Source organism: Schistocerca cancellata, chromosome 2 (assembly GCF_023864275.1).
Source record: "Schistocerca cancellata isolate TAMUIC-IGC-003103 chromosome 2, iqSchCanc2.1, whole genome shotgun sequence".
In the NCBI taxonomy this organism is placed as follows: domain Eukaryota; kingdom Metazoa; phylum Arthropoda; class Insecta; order Orthoptera; family Acrididae; genus Schistocerca; species Schistocerca cancellata.
The window spans coordinates 247,460,359-247,481,765 of record NC_064627.1 but is presented as its reverse complement, the minus strand read 5'-3'; the positions used below and the strand labels follow the sequence as shown (position 1 = coordinate 247,481,765).

The 21,407-nt window shown below is 37.0% G+C and overlaps 1 protein-coding gene across 4 annotated transcripts in view; it reads right to left on the bottom strand.

Annotated features, from left to right (window-relative positions):
• Positions 1-570: 570 nt before the first annotated feature.
• The window catches only part of LOC126161579 (lactosylceramide 4-alpha-galactosyltransferase-like), a 441,277-nt gene continuing 420,440 nt past the window's right edge, over positions 571-21,407 (bottom strand). For all 4 annotated transcript variants that reach the window (XM_049917522.1, XM_049917521.1, XM_049917520.1 and 1 more), the window contains one exon: positions 571-3,242. In XM_049917522.1, the coding sequence (XP_049773479.1) occupies positions 2,982-3,242 (261 nt within the window). In that variant the 3' untranslated portion in view covers positions 571-2,981. The remainder of the gene's footprint in view (positions 3,243-21,407) is intronic.

Here is a 21,407-nt window from a genome sequence, read left to right as displayed (position 1 = left end):
GCTTTGACACACATATCTCACTTGTTTCAAAAGACTTTATTAAGAAATGCATGGAAAAGAAATTGAGCAGTGCTTACAGTGTCACTGTGAATGAAATGTAGTTCTGATCCACTAAATGTTATGCATTATTTCTAAAAATGAAACCTAGAGTGGAAATAAGTAACTTGAATGGTATAAAACTAGATTCATTATTTCAAGCATTTATGTTATAGCGACAAGGGGCTGTTAAAGCACTACACAAAACTTTAGGTTATGATGATCAAAGTGTTTGCAATTGATCTTAGATTGGTAAAAAGAGCAGAGAAGTCAATAGGATTTATCACAACCCTCATATTTAATGGTTCCGAGTACAGTAGTAGTCCAAGACACTTAAACAACAAGTTGCTTTAGGTCTCCAAGACATGTGAGGGGCTGTAACAAAAATTTCTTGATTACTGTTGGTTATACAGTTCATTTCATTTCATACAATTTGAAAATGCGTTACTTTTGATCAGAAGGCTACTTCTGTCCGGGAAAAAGAAAATGGGAGGAAGGAGATTCAAAAATTTGAAATTTTTAGGTTTATTTATTTATTTATTTGTTTATTTATTATTATTTTTTTAGGAATTTGCAAGTATGGCAGACAAATAAATTGTCCTTTTCTGTAGGTTTTCACAAAATATGAGCCCTAAATACTGGTATCAGTGCACCAAAATCTATAAAATATAAATTCTGTAAGGCAGCATTACTTGATATGAATGCTGTAACATTTTGTTTTAAATTGGCAACATTTTATAGGATTCATACAAAATAGTCATACATGGCATTCTTTTATTATAGTTTTTTCCCCTTGAAAGCAGACAAAATATATAACACTTTCATTCTAAGAAGACACTACAAATTGGCTTTCAGAATCACATACACAGTGCTTTCTCCAGTTGACTACATTTCTTAACATGATCATTAATTAACAACAATGAAAAATAAAATGTTTTATTATCCTAACATTGCAGAATAACTCTCTGATGAAATTAGATCAGTTCCTGTTTACAATCCCAGCTCAGTATCATTGTTAAGGTACTGTGGTGTTTTCATTAGTAAATGGTATTTAAGCGTACAAAAAACCTTGTCTTCCTGTCAGATGTTCTATGAGACATATATTATATCGCAGATTGACAGAAGAAGTAATTGATGCAAGTCGTTGAAAATGAAATTTTATGCGTAGGCCTACAAACAGGAATATCTGGGGCTGAAAGGTCCTGGACCTGTATCAGTGGAGTACAAAGTGGGAAGAAAGATTTGAGGCATTAATTGTTAAACTGTATAACATGATTGTGTCATGTAAAACATCCACCTTATCCTCATCTTCTGATACAGCTCCTGTCCAGTTTCAGAAGTAGTTATGTACATGAATGGTTGTCTAGTGGATGACAGTTCTAGGTGAACAGGTGCACATCATCAACTTTAAAATTAGTTAACCAAAGCTTTACTCCACACTGAACCAGGAAAATTGAGCACATATAGTAACAATGAAAGGGCCTACATAATAGGAAAGTTGCTGATAACACCAGCACCACACTTTCTTCTAGCAAATTTTAATATCAAATTACTTCATAATTGTATTTTTTTTAGAAGGGAGATAAGCACTAAGGTTTAAATTCTGTTAACACAGTTAATGTCTCCAGGAAATTTGAGAATTATTATACCGGTAAAAATCATTTGCATACACAGCACTTCAATCTATATGTATACAACAAAAGCTAGTTGTAATTCCTTATTGAATTAATAACATCTTCACATTTAAAATGACAAACAGCCGCTTAACATACCACTTTATCTCATCAATAAGCAAATCATAACAATGTGTAGTTAATCCACCTTATCAAACAATAATATAAGCACTGAAATTACCACAGAAAGTGGCATCAAATCAAACACATTACACAAGGATAGGAGATACATTTGATTTATGTATTTTTTATTGAATGATGTACTTTTGTTACAGTTAGTGGCTATCTAGATGAAAACCTGAGCCTTTTGAAATGTCTCAAGTTTCACAGGGAAAGAACTAACTTCATAGGGAATCAATAAATCCCTCCTATTGCAGAAAAAAAAGAAAGTTAAAGTAATAATGTAGGCTTTACTGTTTATGTGAAGCATCACATTTATAGTGTACAGTGCATACTGTCTGGCTTTTTTGTTCTTTTTTCCACTAAGTGATCATGATTATAAATATAAAGCTGCAATTTAAGGTAAGTCATAGGACTGTTAAAGGGATACAACCTTATTAAATGTAAAACAATATGCTGTTGGTGTTTTTCTTTTTCTAAAAGACTGTTGCATGTTCTTATATTAATTTAAATACAATATTAAACAAATTTCCAATGTGTTACAGCAAGTCAGTGAAAAAATTCACTTGTTTAAAAAAATGTTGGTGGACTCTTTGAGAGAATAGTTCTAGCCCTAACAATAATTGTGACTCTCATATCTATTGTTGAGATGCTGTATGATATTTTAGAGGCTCTGTCCATTTATCTTGATTTCTCAGAAATCCCAATCTTGACTTTTAGTGTATCGAAAAGCTGAAGAATCACAATTAACAAATTTTTCACAAGTGTTGCTACAATGATAACATGCTCTGCAACTGCTAAAAGTTTATGAAAATTAATCACAATTTCATGGTTTCTAATGTGGTTTTACTCATAGTGGACACTAAAATTAAAAATAAAATGACTGACTGAATCATCATATAAAAGTAAAGCCCTTATAAGGGTAAATTCGGTACTGGTATGGGAAAATAGTAACTTTTCATAGTTACTTATAACTATCTTAGGAAATAATAAATATATTGAGCTTTGGCCATACTCTCATTGAAAATCCTTAAAAAATAAATTAAATAAATAACTAAAACCTTAAGTTTATAAAGTACAAGTGTTTCTCAATGCTGTTCACATTCTTTGATTAAAAGTCCAGTTTTTTGTCACTTATCACAGAAAACATTTTCAAAAGCCGTCAAGTGCACTTTCATAGGCATCAGGACAGTTTGCACGTGCAATCTTGGCATAAGCAGAGTGAGGGAGTGTTTTGCGGCTGATTCTGCTTAGCTTGTTCCATACATGAACAGCATACGCTGTTTCCAGCTTGGCAAGTGTTGTGTTTGCATCCTCCTCTGAGAAGTACATCTGCCATGAGTTATAATGAACTGGGAAAAATAGTGCTGCTGGCAGGACACGAAAGCCACCACAATCTGCCATAGCTGCTGTCTGAAGGAAAAAAAGAATAATTGTAAAACAAAACCTCATTTTATTAAATCTCCCACCAAACTGTTACCTCTAAATTTTAAATAAATTATGTAATATTGGTTCTCGTGTTCTGAATGAGAGTCACTTCTTTCCTTCAAAATGGATGTGTTATTGTTGGTTATGCTCTTCAAATATCAAAAAATGCTTCTTTTATTATTTCTATCTTTATCTTTTTTTTCATAATGCATTTTTCATATTATTCTCCAAAGTATCTGTTTACCTCTCTTGACAGTCTGACAGATTTTCTATACATTCTCAGTGTACTTTCCAATAATTGCAATGACTGCGCTCTGTTAATATCTTTAGTGTCAGTATTTAATTAATGTAAACTAGAAAGTCTGTATGCAAGCAGTTTGAGTGATATTTAAGGGAGAACAACCAAAATTTAATTTAATACTTTGTACAAGTTACCTTTCATGTTCTACAGTGTCTGAGTCATCAGTGAGATTATGTGCATGCAGCCAAAAGTAGTTAGCACATTATTTCACTGTAGCACACTACATCTGATGATATGCCTGAAAGCACTTACCTATTCCAAATGCCAGTTATTAACATTTAGCACACATTCTCTATCCACTGGGAATCAAATATTTAGGAAATCTTTTATTTTATTTTGTCCTTCTTACTACAGTTTTAACACACATACATTTGTTCACTGGTGACCTGTATGTTCAGTGCACAAATGCCAACCATAACAATTTACAGGGTGTTGCCCTGACTGTGTTAAAATAGGATAAAATAGAAACTTAAAATTCACTAGCACACACACAATATTTTGCCTTGACGCAGGAAGGCACCTAGAAGAAATACAGAGTTACTGATTTAATACAGTACTGCAAACTGATTTGTTAGAGATATGTGCTTGCTTGTTCTTGGCAGAATAATATATGAGACATTCAGCCACACATTAATGCCATCACTCTAGTAATTTAGGATGAAGCATCAACAACATGGTGTTTTTAACATTGTATTCATTTCACTCACATCTAAAATAGAGCAGAACTTCAGGGCTATGCTAGTGGTTGTTGTCTGGTGAGTCAATTTAATAAAACAAGATGCACTGAAAGTAAAGGGCAAAGTCTTTGCAGGGAAGTTAAGTGTGCTGTCTGCATGAGATAATGACAAATCTTTGTCAGTGCTCTAGTTAAATTTCAGGTTGAGTTGTCACTGCATCTCATCACAGTGGCTGGAATAATATTTCTTCCATCATCCACATATAGCTATTCATTACCTTCATCCCTCAACGTTCCATTTTTAAGTTCTTCTCAACAGTGATACTTTCGCACATGAAATTAGAGCTCAGTGAACAGCTTCACACAATTCATTTGTTGTTGTTATTGTGCTTTGTGCTAACTGCTAATTATGTTCCTTGCACTTTAAAGTATTCTAGTATCCAGAAAAATGAAACAATGTTCCTCTGTTTGCAAATGGGGGTATGAATTCAAAATGTGCTGGTTACCACATAGAGGAGGCGGTGAGATGCCAATAGTCACAATGAAAAGACTGCTGTAATATAACAAACTTTTGACAAAGTCCTCTGTCTAAAATAAAAAACACATTCACACAGGCACAGCTCACATACATATGGTATTGCCTGCATGCAGTGGAGGCCAACGGCCCAAATCTTTAAGACAGGGTCTCCAAAAATGTAGCTGCTGTTAGACTGGATAACCATTACACCTAAAATTTTTCTGATTTGTACACTACATTTACAAGTGTTGAGCAAAAATGGCATTGCTGACAGAATAAAATTTTGTGTCGGATGGATATTCAAACCTGGATTTTTGCATTCATCATAATGCTGCACCATCTGACTCATCTAGGAACACTTCTTGATCATAGTGAAAGCTCCAGTCAGCCAGTATCACTGTTACTTTTCTTAACTGCAAATGGTTCCCCATCATACATTACTGGATTAGCATCCAAGAAAAAAAATTAGGTAGAAAATGACTCAGTGATGCCTGAGAGGTTGGCTCCATAATATTAGATGTCTAAAATTAGTCAACAATGTTTCAGGGTCTCACCATCTGCTCAACAGCAAGGACCTTCAGGAACTCCACATTGTATCAGTTTTCAGAAGGGATGGAGAAAACTATCATCCTAGAGTTTCCTTTGAATGATTAATAGAGCCACAGATGTTTTTGACTAGGATTATTAAAATTTGAAATTTACTTTGACAGTTAAGAAGCCAGTATTTTACCACTGCTGCTAGTCTGCCCAGTAAAACTGATGAAATGTTATATTTTGAAAATATACAGGCTGCAGGCAGTTCATAAAAACTTTCCCTGTGAGAAACAACAGTGATGTCTGTACTACTTGCCTACACACATCACAATTGCGTTGCTACTTTAAAATGTTTTTTTAAAAGTTAAATTTTTTTTAAAGTACAGTCTCTTTCAGAATAATCCATATAACTGATCTCACTGTCATGTGATCCATGTCAATATCTAAATTTGTTCAAAATCTTGAGAATGAGACTTAGACATATCCCATTTTCATAGCAAGTAGTGTGTTTCCGCTGATTTTGTTGCTTTTGGTCCTCATGATGTTTGTACGTGCGCGCACCCACACACACACACACACACACACACACACACACACACTATTTAACTTTTCGCTATTGTCATCTATATAACAGTGAAGTATGAACTAAATTCACACCACTAAGCCCAAAATTCTGGTAAATTACAGAGGTTCTGGTTAACAAGATACCCTCTTTCTCTAGTTTTCAATACTTGGAGATTTTCAGTTTCCTGCCTAATGCCTGCTAACAACCTGTCGAACCTAGAATTTAAAGCTCTCTTCTGAACCCCGGATATCAATGAATAGTTTATATAAAAATTACTTTTGTGTACAATATTGGAGGTGTGAATTTCATAGTTCATCCCGTCGATACCCCAGTCTGTTCATAATACCAGGAAACCCTGAAGTGACATGCTTGTTGCAGTACGGCCTCTAGATTAAGCTGAAGATAACATTAGCTTAAGTAATCTACAAGTTATGTAGAAATGTGTTGACCTGATCCAGAAGCTGCTGTTGTAAACACCTAAAATTCACAGGAGTTAATATCCCAATGAATAACTGGCTGCTCACACTCCTCTAGTTTGATCTCAAGTGTGATGGAACGTGATATTTGACTATCAGCAAGCAGCCATTAAGCTCATAATCAGACCAATTAATCCATATCTTATAAGAGTTCAACACCTCTTTTTAGCACTGCTTTCAAACAATGTTCAACTGGCATTGTGGGGAGTGGTCGCTCCGAGTACAGTCAGATGCTTTGTTGTAAACTAATAATTACTTTCCAAGAGCAACCGTAATTTCACTTAAATCATCATGCTTCCCTTATTATATTCCTGTCACTATATTTCATTTATTTCTTCATATGTGACAAAAGTTTTAAGCTGCTTTAATTGCTCAGCATGTAACATTACTACTCTGGTGTGCGTGTTTGCTAAATGTATCATAACATAGCACAACTGGTGGGTGTTGTGGGTGATACTGAGCTAAAGTTTAGGATACTTAAAAATTTAATCATTAGCTCACCTGTTAAAATATTGAAAAAGTCATAAATTAAGGCTAAGTTAAAAGTTAAGAACAGGATCAAAATATGTCTGGTTGATCTCATTCCTACGCACATGATTAACAACAAACACAGATACCTAACTCCTACAAAAAGAAACAGAAAAAGGAAAATACTGACCAACCTTTGTAAAGCATTCAAATTAAAAATTATGTCCAAATACTGTCACAAACTATTAAGATATGCTTTAACTTTGATATGTCTGAAAGTAGCTCTACAGAAGTGAGCACTGTAAGGTAATTATACATAAGCAAATTCAAGGAGGACAGCAGTCAGTCATTTTATGTCTACTATGTAAAGGCTAGTACCATTTTATCTTACTTTATGCTTGTCACATTGTGACCTGACTCACTCTTTGGTAATGAAACAATGATAACCATGTTATAGTTGAAATCTAGATCTGCAATAAATTACAGATTTTGCGACTTTCTTGAATTTTAATGTTCAATGATAATTGCAGACACAGGCATCCAATGGATTCCAGCTCAGTAATTGTAAATATTAGATCTGTTTCGCACAACTTCACCTTTAATATTTAAATTTAATTTAATCCTTCCAAAATAACTTGATTCCGTGATCAAGAGTTTAATGTATTTATTTCTGTGGTGAAAATTGGTGGTGACAAGATTTCTTTGGCAACTGTAATGCGTAAGAATGTCTCATTATTAAAAAACTGCTCAGATGACTTGTTTGCAATTTCAAGTTGCAGAAGTTTAATTGTAGTGCCTTTACAGCTATAGCAATATTATCATATCTGTACCTATGAGATAAAAGTGTGTTACAATGAGAAAATCTGTTGCAACAACATTTATGACAAAAGTTAAGTTTTAATATTTAGTTTCAGGAATGTATCAGTAAATATGGACACTTGTTAGTTTTGTTAAACTTCAGTATTCACAAAACCATTAGCAGTAGTTGAACATAAATTGATACACAAATATTTTGAATGAAAAAGTATGCCAGAACTTTTCAGCTTTTGGACTTTAAATTTCATCAGGAGCATAAAACACACACATTCATACAAGAAAGAGCCATCACAACTTGCAACCGTATGGCCTCTGCGTCTTTGGGCACTAAGGTTTGACTGCAACTGTGTCTGAAAAGAGAAAGGGCAAGAACTACATATGTGTATTGGTAGGATAGAAGATATGAAGTACTGGAGTTGGAGCACAGGAGGGAATGGAGTCAGGTAGAAGACAGAAAGTAATGGAGGTTGTGTCCAGGCAGGGCTTACAGGAATGAAAGATATGTTGTAGGCAGAGTTTCCACCTGCTCCATCCAGAAAAGCTGGTGTTGATGGGAAGAATCCAGATGGCACAGTCTGTGAAACAGTTGTTAAAATAAAGCACATGGTGTTGAGTGGTGTCTAGATGCAAGACCTGTTCCATATATTCTTCTACTATCATCTACTCCAGTTCTGCCATGGGCATCTCCTTGCCCATTAAAGGCAGGGCTGCCTGTTTAAGCAGATATGAGACCAAGAAATGTAGTCGCACCCATTATGCTGCATTCAACATGGATATGACTGCTAACAAGCTGTCTGTCTGCATGTATAGCCTGTATGATCACTGCCCAATATGTGGCTAGGAGACAGCTGGACCAGCCAGTTCCAAGAACTCCATTCAACACAATGTGATTCACTTTAATGACTGCCTCACAGCCTGTGCCATCTGGATTCTTCCCACCAACACCAGCTTCTCTGAAGTGCACAGGTAGGGACTCTCCTTACAGTATATCCTTTGTTCCTGTAACTCCCTTGGCTTCAACCATCATTAGGACCTGTCCTCCATCTGCCTGTCCTCTTCTCTGCTCCTCATCCAGTACTACACATGCCTTCTATCACGACAATGCACATACATAATCCTCACTCCCCACCCCCTGTTTCATACTAGTGTGAAGTTCGTTGCCAGTGACATGGCCTGGATGTGAGTGATGCTTCATCCCCCTTACTCAGTTGCATCTGGTAAGAGGCCACTTGCATAACTAATTCCAAGAAGCATTGTCCAGCTAAAGCAATATCAGTCTTATCCCAGTGTGTTCCCTGTGCCTTTTTATGGTAAATTCATCCAAATGAGAGCAGAAAAATAAATATAGTTAGATTTGAAACACCTACTATGGAAAAAATACAGCTTTAACAAAGCCAGGGGTATTAAAGAAATTGCATTTAGTATCTTCCAACAAAACATCAGATGTGTCAGTAATGAAAAAGGACAAACTTGACTTTTACAGACAGGAAAATGAAAACATAGATGGAATTTCAGTAGACTACTTGTGCATTTGTGAAAACCACTTGGAAGTAACTGAAGCGGAAAAGATTCATCTTGATAAAATGGGCTGCAATAGGATGTTGCCTCATTTAACAGAGCAGAACTTGTTAACATCCTCTGAAAAAGGGAATGCCTCAGGCATGTCTAACAAATTTGGCTCATACTTGGCAACTTGCTTGTATACAACCTGAAATCGAAAAACTAAGATAGTCTGGCTCAACACCCCTCTGATTTTTTAGGAAACCACCCTTAAATTTCTTGATGTGCAATCTGCTCAAAATTGATGAGATCAATAGATAATTGAAAATGGAGCAGTTTTCATTGTCATAAATGAGGTTTGCAAATGTTTATTTTCCTAGAAATCAAGGAAAGAAACTATTAATACTGCCCTTTATGTATCCCTAGGATAAATACTAGTGAACAAAAGTACCATTGGCATAGCAACCAAGGCATTTGACTAGGGTACGGAGAACCTGAATTCAGTTTTCAAACAAAGTCTGCCCCCCCCTTTTTTTTAATACCAAAAGAGGTAGGAATATGAGGGTTAATAAGATACATAAATCAATAGGGAATAACAACAAGGTAGGCACATAATTCCTCAAACAACATTACTAATGAAAGAACTAAAATTTTAAGCTTTGTTGTACAAAAACAATTCTGAATTAGACTGCTGCAGATCAGTCATGAGGGGCCACACACAGCCAACTGTGCAGACGGCACAGGACAGAATTTTATTTTGGTGGTTCAAAATTGCAATGCTTTTTCTAGAAACCCAGAGGGAATTGCCCAACTGCACAGATGCAATAATAATTCATAGCATGATTTGTCATCAACTGTAAGCACCAATTTATCAGGCAATGTTATCATATGTCTGTTTAAATGTATACCAAGTCTGTTTTTCACCAAATCTTTAGAAGGAACAATATAATTACATAAATATTGTAGTAATTAGATGTTCTGGATGCCATGAGTATATTTGCTTTGAGTGTTTATATGCCAAATACCATTCATGTTGTTGTGAGGACATGTAACAGAATGAGTGAAAGATCCATTGTAAGGCAATCTGGATTAAAATTTTAATTCTTTACTAATCATAGCAATTTGAGAAATTTATTTGCTTACCTTATTAACCCTCTTTCTACCTTATTTGATTGGAGAAAAATACATGTAAAAAAATTGACAGAATTCATTTGGGAATCAGACATGAGTTCTTCACTCCAGCCAAATGCATTGGTCATTGCGCCAGTGGCACTTTCATTCACCAGCATGTATCTTAAGGCTAAGTAAGCTTCTTTCCTCAATTTCTGGAAAAATATTTGTTTGTGGACTCTCATAAATGATAATGAAAAATGCTCTATTTTCAATTATCTATTGATCCCATCAATTTTGAGTCAGCTGCACGTACTGATCTTTAGGGATGGTTTTCTCAGAAATGGGAAGGTGTTGAGCCCAAATATTTTAGAGCCTTTTGTTTCAAATAGAGCACAAACTACCTGCCAAATATGAGCTGAATCAGTTGCCCATAGCTCAGGCCTTCCCCTTGTGGGAGTTAACTTTCGTAAAGGAATCCCCACAGATAAAGCAACACAAGGCCTAATGTGAAGTGCTGGCAAATTTAGTCAAGAAAAATTACCTTGCTGGTATATTTTGTGACCTTACCATAGCCTTTGATTGTGTGAACTATTAAATTATACTCAGCAAAATTGAAGTGTTATGACATTAGTGGCACCCCTTTTGTATGGCTGGAGCCTTAATTGGTAACAGAAAGCAGATGGTCTCACTGGTGGTCTGTGTCACAGACTTGAAACTAATCTCAAGATGGGTGATATAACATGTGGGAGACTACAAGAATTGGTACTGGGCTTATTTTTGTTCTTAGCTTCCAGTGACTTAAAGGGCAGTTCAAAAACTTTTATGTCTGTTGATGACACAAGCATACTAATCAAGGATACAAACTCAGGCTTACCAGACACAGCTCAGATGATAATTGAACTTGCCCAATATGGTTTACAAGTAATAGTTCATGCCTTAATTTCACTTTCAAACAAGCAAAAATTACCTGCTTGCACCAGAAGTAGATATTAATGGTCATACACTGAATGAAATATGCTGTGCAAAATTCCTTGTGATCCAGTTGGATAACAAATACAATGAAGTCAACACTATATAAATCAATCAAGAAGCTCAGTATAGTATGTTTTGCCCTTAGAAGATTTTCTCATTGTGCTACACTAAAGACAAGAATGTTGCCTTATTTTGTGTATGTTTGCTCTCTGTTGTCATATGGAATTATCTTTCGAGGCAGTGCATCTAAAATAAACAAAGTGTTTATTCAGAAAAAGGGAGCACTAAGAATTTGTGTAAGGGAGATAACTGCACATCTTGCAGAAGCCCTTTAAAGATCTTGAAATTCTTACACTCACTTGCCATTATATAAGGGATAATCAAACGAAAATGAGACAGATGGGGAAAAAGAAAGTAAAATGTGGCAGATCCATGTGTGGCCAAAGTTGTTCCAAGTATGCTGCAGGAGTTTCACTGGGAAGCTGTTACACAATCTCCACACAGTGCCGATATCTCCCCCATGTGATTTCCATATTTTTGGGAGCTCTGAAGAAAGACATTCAGGGCCATCAATTTGCTTCAGATGAAGAGGTGCATGCCTGGGTACAATTATGGTTGCATAGCCAACCACAGACATTTATCCATGAAGGCATTGACTGTCTTGTCTGACAGTGGGATAAATGTATGAGCACATAGAAATTACTTTTGAAATAATGTAGTTTATTTACATTTTTGCACCTGTTTATTTTCATTTGACAGTCCCTTATTTTTACAACTAAATAGTTCTTGTTGCTGCCAGTAATCAGTTTTAACTGAACTGTGATCTCCATAGGCACAATACAAGACACAAAAATAATTTTAACATAGACTTTGCCTCCTTGTCTGTACTGGAGAATAGAATTATGTACTATGGTGGGAAAATATGAACATACTTCCATCAAACATAAAGCAAGAAATTGAAAATCCCTCTCTAATCACTCTTTCTATAAATTATCTGGATTCATGGATTGGATAGTACTCATCTTGTTCCAATGTCTTGAGCCTAAGAGACACGAGACAAATACATAGACCATTGTAATAATTTATCATTTTAGGTGACCTATTTCCTGCCATGATACAAGAAATATTTAAATACTGTGGGTTTTATTATTTACAATCAAAATTTCTGCCAACACTAATCTTTAGAATTTTTCATTTCATCTTAGCAGCCATTACGAAGTTCTGGCCTAAATTGTTTTCTGCTTTATCTGATGACCGAATGCTTGAGTACCTAGCTGCTCTATATCTTATTATTAAAGTCAAGCATGCTTCTCTTGGTGTGTTGTCTTTGAGTTCAATTGTGATTTGTCTTGTGGCTCACAAATTGTCTATTACAATCCATGTTTCAGCTATTTCACATAAGCAACATCTATATTGAGATCCAGGAGTGTTACATTATTACTGGCAGGTTGTACACAATTAAAAAAAATAATATTTTCTGGAACATTTAAAGTTTATTAGAAATTTTAAAACTGATCATTATTTATAAGAAGAATTTTTGTGATTGGCTATCTACCATAGCATTTCATGCCTCTTCATTTTATCAGATGTATGTAGTTCAATAACATTGAACAGTACAATGATATTGCATTTTTAATATAATATACAGATTAAGTTTCTCCAATTTCCACACCTAAAAAAATGGTGAATGGATGACAAAGGAAGATGAATGTGGGCAAGCATTAAAACAAAGTGTTCAGAAAAAGAAGTGCAGTTCTTCTAGAAAAGAAAAAAAATTCACATCAAACACAAAAGCAAAGCAGCATCAAATGAGATTTATTACAATGAAGACAATCAATTATTGACAAAATTATTTAATTGAATAGATAAAAAATCTACTCACCAAGCAGCAGCAGAACACAAACATATAAGAAAAAACATTGTAGTTGACAAGCTTTCGGAGACATTAGCTCATTCTTCAGGCAGAACGGTTGAAGGGGAAGGAAGAAGGGTGAAGGAAAAGGACTGGAAAGGTCTAGGAAAAGGGGTAGATTTCGAGAGAATCAGCCAGAACCGTGGGTCAAGGGAGACTTACCGTACAGAATGCAAAGGAAAGACTGATTGTTGGGGACTGCATTCGACAATATTCGAAAACCTGAGAGCATAAATATGGAAGACAGGGTAATATGCAAGACAGAGATTGCTACTAAAACATCGTGAATTAGTTACTGTATGGGATGCAAAGGAAAAACTGATTGTTGGGGACTGCATCGGACTAGATTTGAAAAATTGAGAGCTTAAATGTGGAAGACAGAATAATAAGCAAGACAGAGATTGCTGCTAAAACATCATGCATGCATTAATAAGAATAAAAGCTAAGTGCACTGTACATAACAGAGGTGGGAGGGGGCAGTGAAAAGTAGACGGAAAAGACAATGAAAGATGTAGAAAACTAAAACGGTGTGAAGCAAAGAGTACTTACGGTGAAGTAATGTCGAGACGAAAGAAATTAACATAAATCAAGCCAGGTGGGTGGCGAGAACTACGGACAAGTTGTAGTGCTAGTTCCTAGCTGTGGAGTTCTGAGAAACTGGTGTCTGGGGGAAGAATCCAGATGACACATGTGGTGAGACAGGCACCATGATCACAAATGTCATGTTGTAGAGCATGCTCTGCAAAAGGATATTGCGAGTTGCCAGTATACACCATCCACCTATGCCCGTTCATCCTAATTGGTAATTTGGTTGTAGTCACCAGTTTCTCAGAACTCCACAGTTGGAAACTATCACTAAACATGTCTTTAGTTCTCGCCACCCATACGGCCTTAATTTATGTTAATTTCTTCTGTCTCAGCATTTCTTCATGGTAACTACTCTTTGCTTCACTCCCATTTTAATTTTCTATATCTTTCATTGTCTTTTCTGTCTATTTTTCACTGTCCCACTCCCACCTCTGTTATGTACAGTGCAGTTAGTTATTTATTCTTATTAACTCGTGTACGATTTTTTAGTAGTAATCTCTGTGATGCTTATTACCCTGTCTTCCACATTTAAGCTCTCAGGTTTTCAAATCTTGTCCAATGAAGTCCCCAACAATCATTCTCTCCTTCTCATCTTGTACAGTAAGTCTCCCATGACCTGTGGCTCTGGCTGACTTTCCCGAAATCTACCCCTTTTCCTAGTCCTCTTCAGTCCTTTTTCTTCACCCTTCTTCCTTCCCCTTCAACCCTTCCACCTGAAGAAGGAGCCAATGTCTCCAAAAGCTTGCCAATTGCAACATTCTTTTATATGCGTGTTCTGCCGCCGCTTGGTGAGTAGATTTTTTATCTATCCAATTAAATAATTTTGTCAATAATTGATTGTTTTCATTGCTGTGTTCATTGTTGCTAATAAGCCAACATGGCCATCATTCCTTCTTATTTAACACTCTTGTCCGTCCTTGTCGTCGTCTGTCTTGTTCAAAAAAATGTGTTCAAATGTGTGTTAATTCCTAAGGGGCCAAACTAATGAGGTCATCGGTCCCTAGACTTACACACTACTTAAGCTAACTTATGCTAAGGACAATACACACACCCCTGGCCAAGGGAAGACTGTCATCTGTTTTCTACCTTATCAGCTAATTTATCCATTTATTTACCTGTATCATCAAGATTAATCAACAATTTGTTCCTACACCTTTTCTTAATACTGATTTCCATGCTCATGGATGGTTCCACTTTTAACTGCATATAAAAATTCCATTGCTATTTACGAATTTGCATACAACAATTTACTGTTCATTACACTGCATGGCCTTCTCCCGATCATCTTTTGCCTATTTGTTTCCAAATTTGGCAGCTATTTTTTTTTTTTCCCCACCATCCACTTTCTTGTTTATATGTCATTCTTTCACTTTTTGTGCATTTGTTTTTCGGCAAACTGATCTGATCGACTTTTATTATTGTCTCTCACGTCACTTTAAAAGCCAAGCTAAGTAGTTTACATTTTCTCCTATGACATTCACTTTCTGTTTGCCCAGTTTCTAAAATTTCACCTGTTTTCACGACTTTGACGATCAATTTTTTTCCTTTTATCTTTTTTCATATCATATAGATCGCCCACTCATTACCTCTTGTTCTATTTCCATACAAATTTTTCTAATTTTTCCGAATTTTTTACTTGCTTTTCTTCCATTTTTCTATCTTCTCCACCCTCTGCTTATTTATTTTTTTGCCACTCTCACGATTTCTAATTCTCCAAACTGTCCTCTTTTGCCATGGTGAATCCCATCTCTCAATACATCCGTTCTTTTCAAAAACATGCCTTTGCACTATCATAACTAAGGTCCCACATTCTGTTTCTTGAAACCTGATTGTCCCTTGGAGTTACTTCAAAAGGCATAACATTGGAAGTCCCTGTTTCTGGATGCAATCCTACCCCACTCCAGGCTCTTTTACAGTTTCAAATACAGCAATCTCTTGCTCTTACCTGGCTAACCTGTGACCTATATGCCTCATCAGTAAATTTCTACTCTACCAGACTTCTCTCCTCCTACAAAATCCTCTAGTTATGTGCTCCTCATGTTTCCTTGAATGTTATCATCCACCAAGCCAACTTTGAACTGCAACAACTTACCAGACTTCATCTTGAACAGCTATCCCACCTTCTCGTAAACTACCTGAAAAGTGGTATTTCCCTTCCCATTCCTCTACAGCTCCCTAAACAGCCACACCATCAACCACCACTCTTCTCCTGCGAACTGAGCTTGACCAACCTTCTTAACACCCCACAGCCTTCACCATTGCCTCCCAGAGCAAGAATAACCCATAATCCCAAGAACCAGTCACAACAGTACATGTCCTTAACCTGTCATCTAAAGCACTCTCCTCTCCTGCATTGTCTGTATTATCTAAAGGCCTCACTTTCAGCCCCAAACCTGCATTTGATAATGCTGCTTTGGTGAAGGACCTACTTTTCTTCACACGTAATATCCTTTGGAAATATCAACCACAAAACCCAACCACAAAACCTTTCCAGCAGCAAACCTGACATTAAACCCTGACTTTAACAGTTCAGACCATGATCCCAACCTGATCCACTGTGACTACCACAAAATCATCCCTTACAAGCCTTCCAAGAATTCCTCAAATCCAGTATTTCTTCACAACCCTTCCTCAGGTCCCTAGAACATGACCCTAACCTGTTCTCTGCAGAACTCCAGGCTCCATGTTCCCCAAAAGGTGATGACTCCATCATTATCCTCCCAGCAGATAAAGCATTTACCATTGTAGTACTTGACCAAAAGGGGTATGTTAGTGAATGTCTACGCCAGCTGTCTGACACCTCTACATACAGCGTCTGCCAACAAGATCCCATCCCTGTAATCCAAACTGACCTGCAGTCCCTTCTTTAAACATCAGGCCCCTCACAAGGATTAAAACATCAATCCATAGAACTTATTACCTCATCCCCTCCTTTTACCTTCTTCCTAAGATCCACAAACCCAATCATCCTGGTCATCCTATAGTAGCTGGCTTCAAAGCACCCACTGATTGTATATCTGCCTTAGTTGTTCAACTCCTGCAACTCATAGTACAAAGACTCCTCTCTCACATCAAAGATACCAACCATTTCCCAGATTGTCTGAAATCTGTGCCTGTTTCACTCCCACCACACACCTTGCTTGTCACCATTGATGCGACCTCCCTCTATACCAACATCCCCCACGTACATGGTCAGTTTGCTGCTGAACATTTCCTCAGTCAGCGTCCACCTGATCCCAAACCTACGACATCCTTCCTACTCACCTTAATCAACTATATACTTACCAACAACTACTTCACCTTTGAGAGGCAGACATACGAACAAATCAGGGGTATGGCCATGGCAACCAGGATGACTCCTTCCCTTGCCAACCTTTTCATAGGTCACTTGGAGGGGGCTTTCCTGGTATCTGTAAGTCTTCAGTCTCTGGTTTGGTTTAGATACATTGATGACATCTTTACTATATGAACTCATGGTGAGGCTGACCTGCTAAAATTCCTGGAATCTCTGAATACCTTCTCCCAATTAAATTTCACATGGTCCTATTCCGAATCCCATGCTACTTTCCTTGATGTTGATCTCATACTCACCAAAGGGCAGCTACACACTTCTGTCCACATTAAACCTACAAACAAAAAACAGTACTTAGATTTTGACATCTGCCATCCCTTCCATGTCAAACGTTCCCTCCCACACAGCCTTGCATCCGAGGCAAACGTATCTGTTTGGATGCAGACTCTTTACATCAATACATCACAATTCTCACCTCAGCTTTCACTGCACATAATTACCGCACCAGCCAAGTTAAAAAGCAGATTTCCCAGGGCATCACATCCAATCCTGGAACTGCTGATCCCTCTAAAAAACATCTTTGGAGCACACCATTGGTGACTCAGTATTATCCTGGTCTGGAATATGTTAATCAGCTACTTCAACAGGGCCATGTCTTTCTAAAATCTTGCCCTGAAGTGAGATCCATTCTGTCTGAAATTTTGCCCACCACTCCTAGAATAACTTTCCATGTCCTTTCAATTTCTGCAACATCCTTGTCAGACCCTATTCTCCTTCTGCACCCATCTCCCTACCCTATGGCTCCTACGCCTGTGACCCTCCCCACTGCAAGACTTGCCCTATGCACCCTTCTACCACCACTTATAATAGCCCTGTAACTGGCAAAACATATACTATCAAAGGGAGAGCCACCTGCAAAAGAACACGTCATACACCAGCTATTATGTAAACACTGTTCAGCCTTCTACATAAGCATGACTGCCACCAAATTATCAATTAGGATGTATTGGCATAGGCGGAGGGTGTATATTGGCAACTCACAATATCCTGGTGCCTGCTAAACAAGATGACATTCGTGATCATGGCGCCTGTCTCACCACATGCGTCATCTGGATTCTTCCCCCAGACACCAGTTTCTCAGAACTCTACAGCTGGGAAATGGCACTACAACTTGTCCGTAGTTCTTGCCACCCACCTGGCTTAATTTATGTTAATTTCTTTCATCTCGACATTACTTCACCGTAAGTGCTCTTTGCTTCACACCATTTTAGTTTTCTACATCTTTCATTGTCTTTTCTGCCTACTTTTCACTGCCCCCTCCCATCTCTGTTATGTACAGCGCACTTAGCTTTTATTCTTATTAATGCATGCATGATGTTTTAGCAGCAATCTCTGTCTTGCTTATTACTCTGTCTTCCACACTTAAGCTCTCAATTTTTCAAATCTAGTCCAATGCAGTCCCCAACAATCAGTTTTTCCTTTGCATCCCATACAGTAAGTCTCCCCTGACCCATGGTTCTGGGTGACTTTCCTGAAATCTACCCCTTTTCCTAGACCTCTCCAGTCCTTTTCCTTCACCCTTCTTCCTTCCCCTTCAATCCTCACCTGAAGAATGAGCCAGTGTCTCCTAAAGCTTGCCAATTACAACATTCTTTGATGTGTGTGTTCTGCCACCATTTGGTGAGTAGATTTTTTATCTGTCCAATTAAATAATCAAATGTGATTTCAATAATAAACAATTATCTGCTAAATTATCAATCACAGAAATGAAGGAAACTATCTTCTGAAATAATACAGAAATTTATACCAAAATTTTCAAGATAAACACAAGGAGTAACAGGTAATATGCATGTTCTTCAAAGACGAAAATTGTATAATGCAATGCGAAAAACCTGCTGATAGAAGAGGAACACCAACAATTTTACACACAGGATCTACCGTGCATAAATCAATCACAGACATCATCATAGATTTCAGTTCAGTATCAGAAAGGATCTCCCCAATGACCTTCAAATCAGGAAACATCAGATATGCAACCATTATTATACATGCATTGACAAATGATCACAACAGAAAGAAACTACAGGAAGTCTAGGTCGTTTCAGAGGACCTGGAAGAAATAACAAACAAAATACTAGAAAGACATGTTAAAATTGTATTAGGAGAGATCAGTGCACACCTAGTCAAAGATAAAAAGCACAAGTAAATCACAGGCGCATACGTAGAACACAAACACTCAGCTATGAATGGGGGCATCTCATACATTATTGTCAAAATAATAACTTAAAAATTATCTCACCACAATTTCAAATGCCAGGACAAAAACTCACAAGATAAATGCTAAAAAACATATGGGGAGAGTTCCAGATAGTTGTATATAGGTAAACATAACAAACAAAAATACAAGAGAGATTTTGAACATGAGAATACATAAAGGATACTTTGATTCTGATCACCACTCACCAAAAATAAAGATAAGACCAATCGCAACAAACTGAAAGGGAATACAAAATAAAATTAAAAGACTGGATTCAGAATACTTGGAAGTAAAAAAAAACTCCATCTTCAGTCCAAAAGCGGCCTACTGGGACCATCCGACCGCCGTGTCATCCTCAGGGGAGGATGCGGATAGGAGGGGTGTGCACTCAGTACACTGCTCTCCCGGTCGTTATGATGGTATTCTTGACTGAAGCCACTACTATTCAGTTGAGTAGCTCCTCAATTGGCATCACGAGGCCGAGTGCACCTCGAAAAATGGCAACAGCGCATGGCGGCCTGGATGATCAGCCATCCAAGTGCCGACCATGGCTGACAGCGCTTAACTTCAGTGATCTCACAGGAACTGGTGTAACCACTGAGGCAAGGCTGTTGCCATACTTGAAAGTAAACAAAGGCAAAATTATTGAAGAAATTAATCAAAAAACAACACAAAACTGGACACTTCGGGTTGAAGATAGTTAAGAAGGCAAGGCATTGGGGTCAAACTCCTAGAAAACACAAACATAGATGGTGGAAAACAACCTGAGATCAGACCACTAAATGTAGATTTCAGGTGTGGAAGAAGTTGAACAGTAACAGAAACATGGCAGGATTTCCATTAAGTCCAGAAATGAAAACAGTCCTCTAAATATATTAAAAAAGTGTAAAGGGTATACAGCAGAAGTAAACTAAATGAAATCAAGGAAGACTTTAAAAGGAATAATATGATAAACTTTTAAAGAATATTCAGGGATAATCAATAAGCAGTTATCAGTCTTCAAATATCTGCTTCGAATGAACAGACAACCTCTAGAAAGAAATACTGGAGAATACTGGAAAATTCCTTAAAAAATACTTTGATAAACTCCTCAACTGCAAAACCTAAAGAAAAAATTCATCAAAGCAAAACCAAATGCTGATTTGAAACAGCCTACAATCACAGAGGTAGAGGAGATTTAAAAAAAGGACCAAAACATCACACCGAATATTCACAAAATTCTTGCAAAAAACTGGATTACAGAGAAAATCTGACAGGAATGGAAATTTTCATTCATCCACCGACTGCACAAAAAGGACAACAAGACATTCTAATAATTACAAAGGTATCTCGTTATTACTGGTCACTTACAAAATTCTTCCCAATGCATTACCCAACAGACTGGAACAACATGCTGATATAGAGATAGGTGAATACCCAGCAGGCTGCAAAAGAGAAAGGTCATAATTATATTTAACATATTTGGAACCTGCGAACACTCCTGAAAGTCACGCAGGTGAGCAACATTGTAGTCCGATTGTGGACTTGAAGGAGGTGTACAACTCCACATACAGAAAGGAACACACAGAAAAACTAGGGAACCCATACAACAGACAGTGAATGTCTGTTGTATGAGTGCTCTAGGTGGAGTTTTAGGCCTTCTTAAAGTCCACAGTTTGGACTACAGTGTTCTTCATCTGCCTGATTTTTCAAGTGTGTTCACAGGTTCCAAATCTGTTCAGTTCAGACACCACATTACATAAAAAGCAAAATCTCAACCATTTGACATACATATAGTGGTCAGATGAGGAAATGGGCTCTCACCACTTTCATTCAACATGCTGTTGGACAACATTATCAAGCAATGGGAAGAAAAAGTAAAAGGGTTTCAGTTAAGCAGAACATGTGCAAAAAAAAAAAACCATAAAATGCCTAGAATTTGCAGATGACCTGCAGACAATACACAAAAGCACTGGAACACTTAAGTGAAGTCTGTGCCAGAACAGGTCTACAGATATCACATGAGAAAATGCAATACATGGAAAGGAAGAACACCACACAAGCCATGCACACAAAACACAGAAGTGTTAAAATAGTGGAAAAATTCAAATATCTAATGGAAAACAATCCCAACTTGAAATAATTAACATAGAGTAATGAAATTTTGAAAATACATTGTCTATG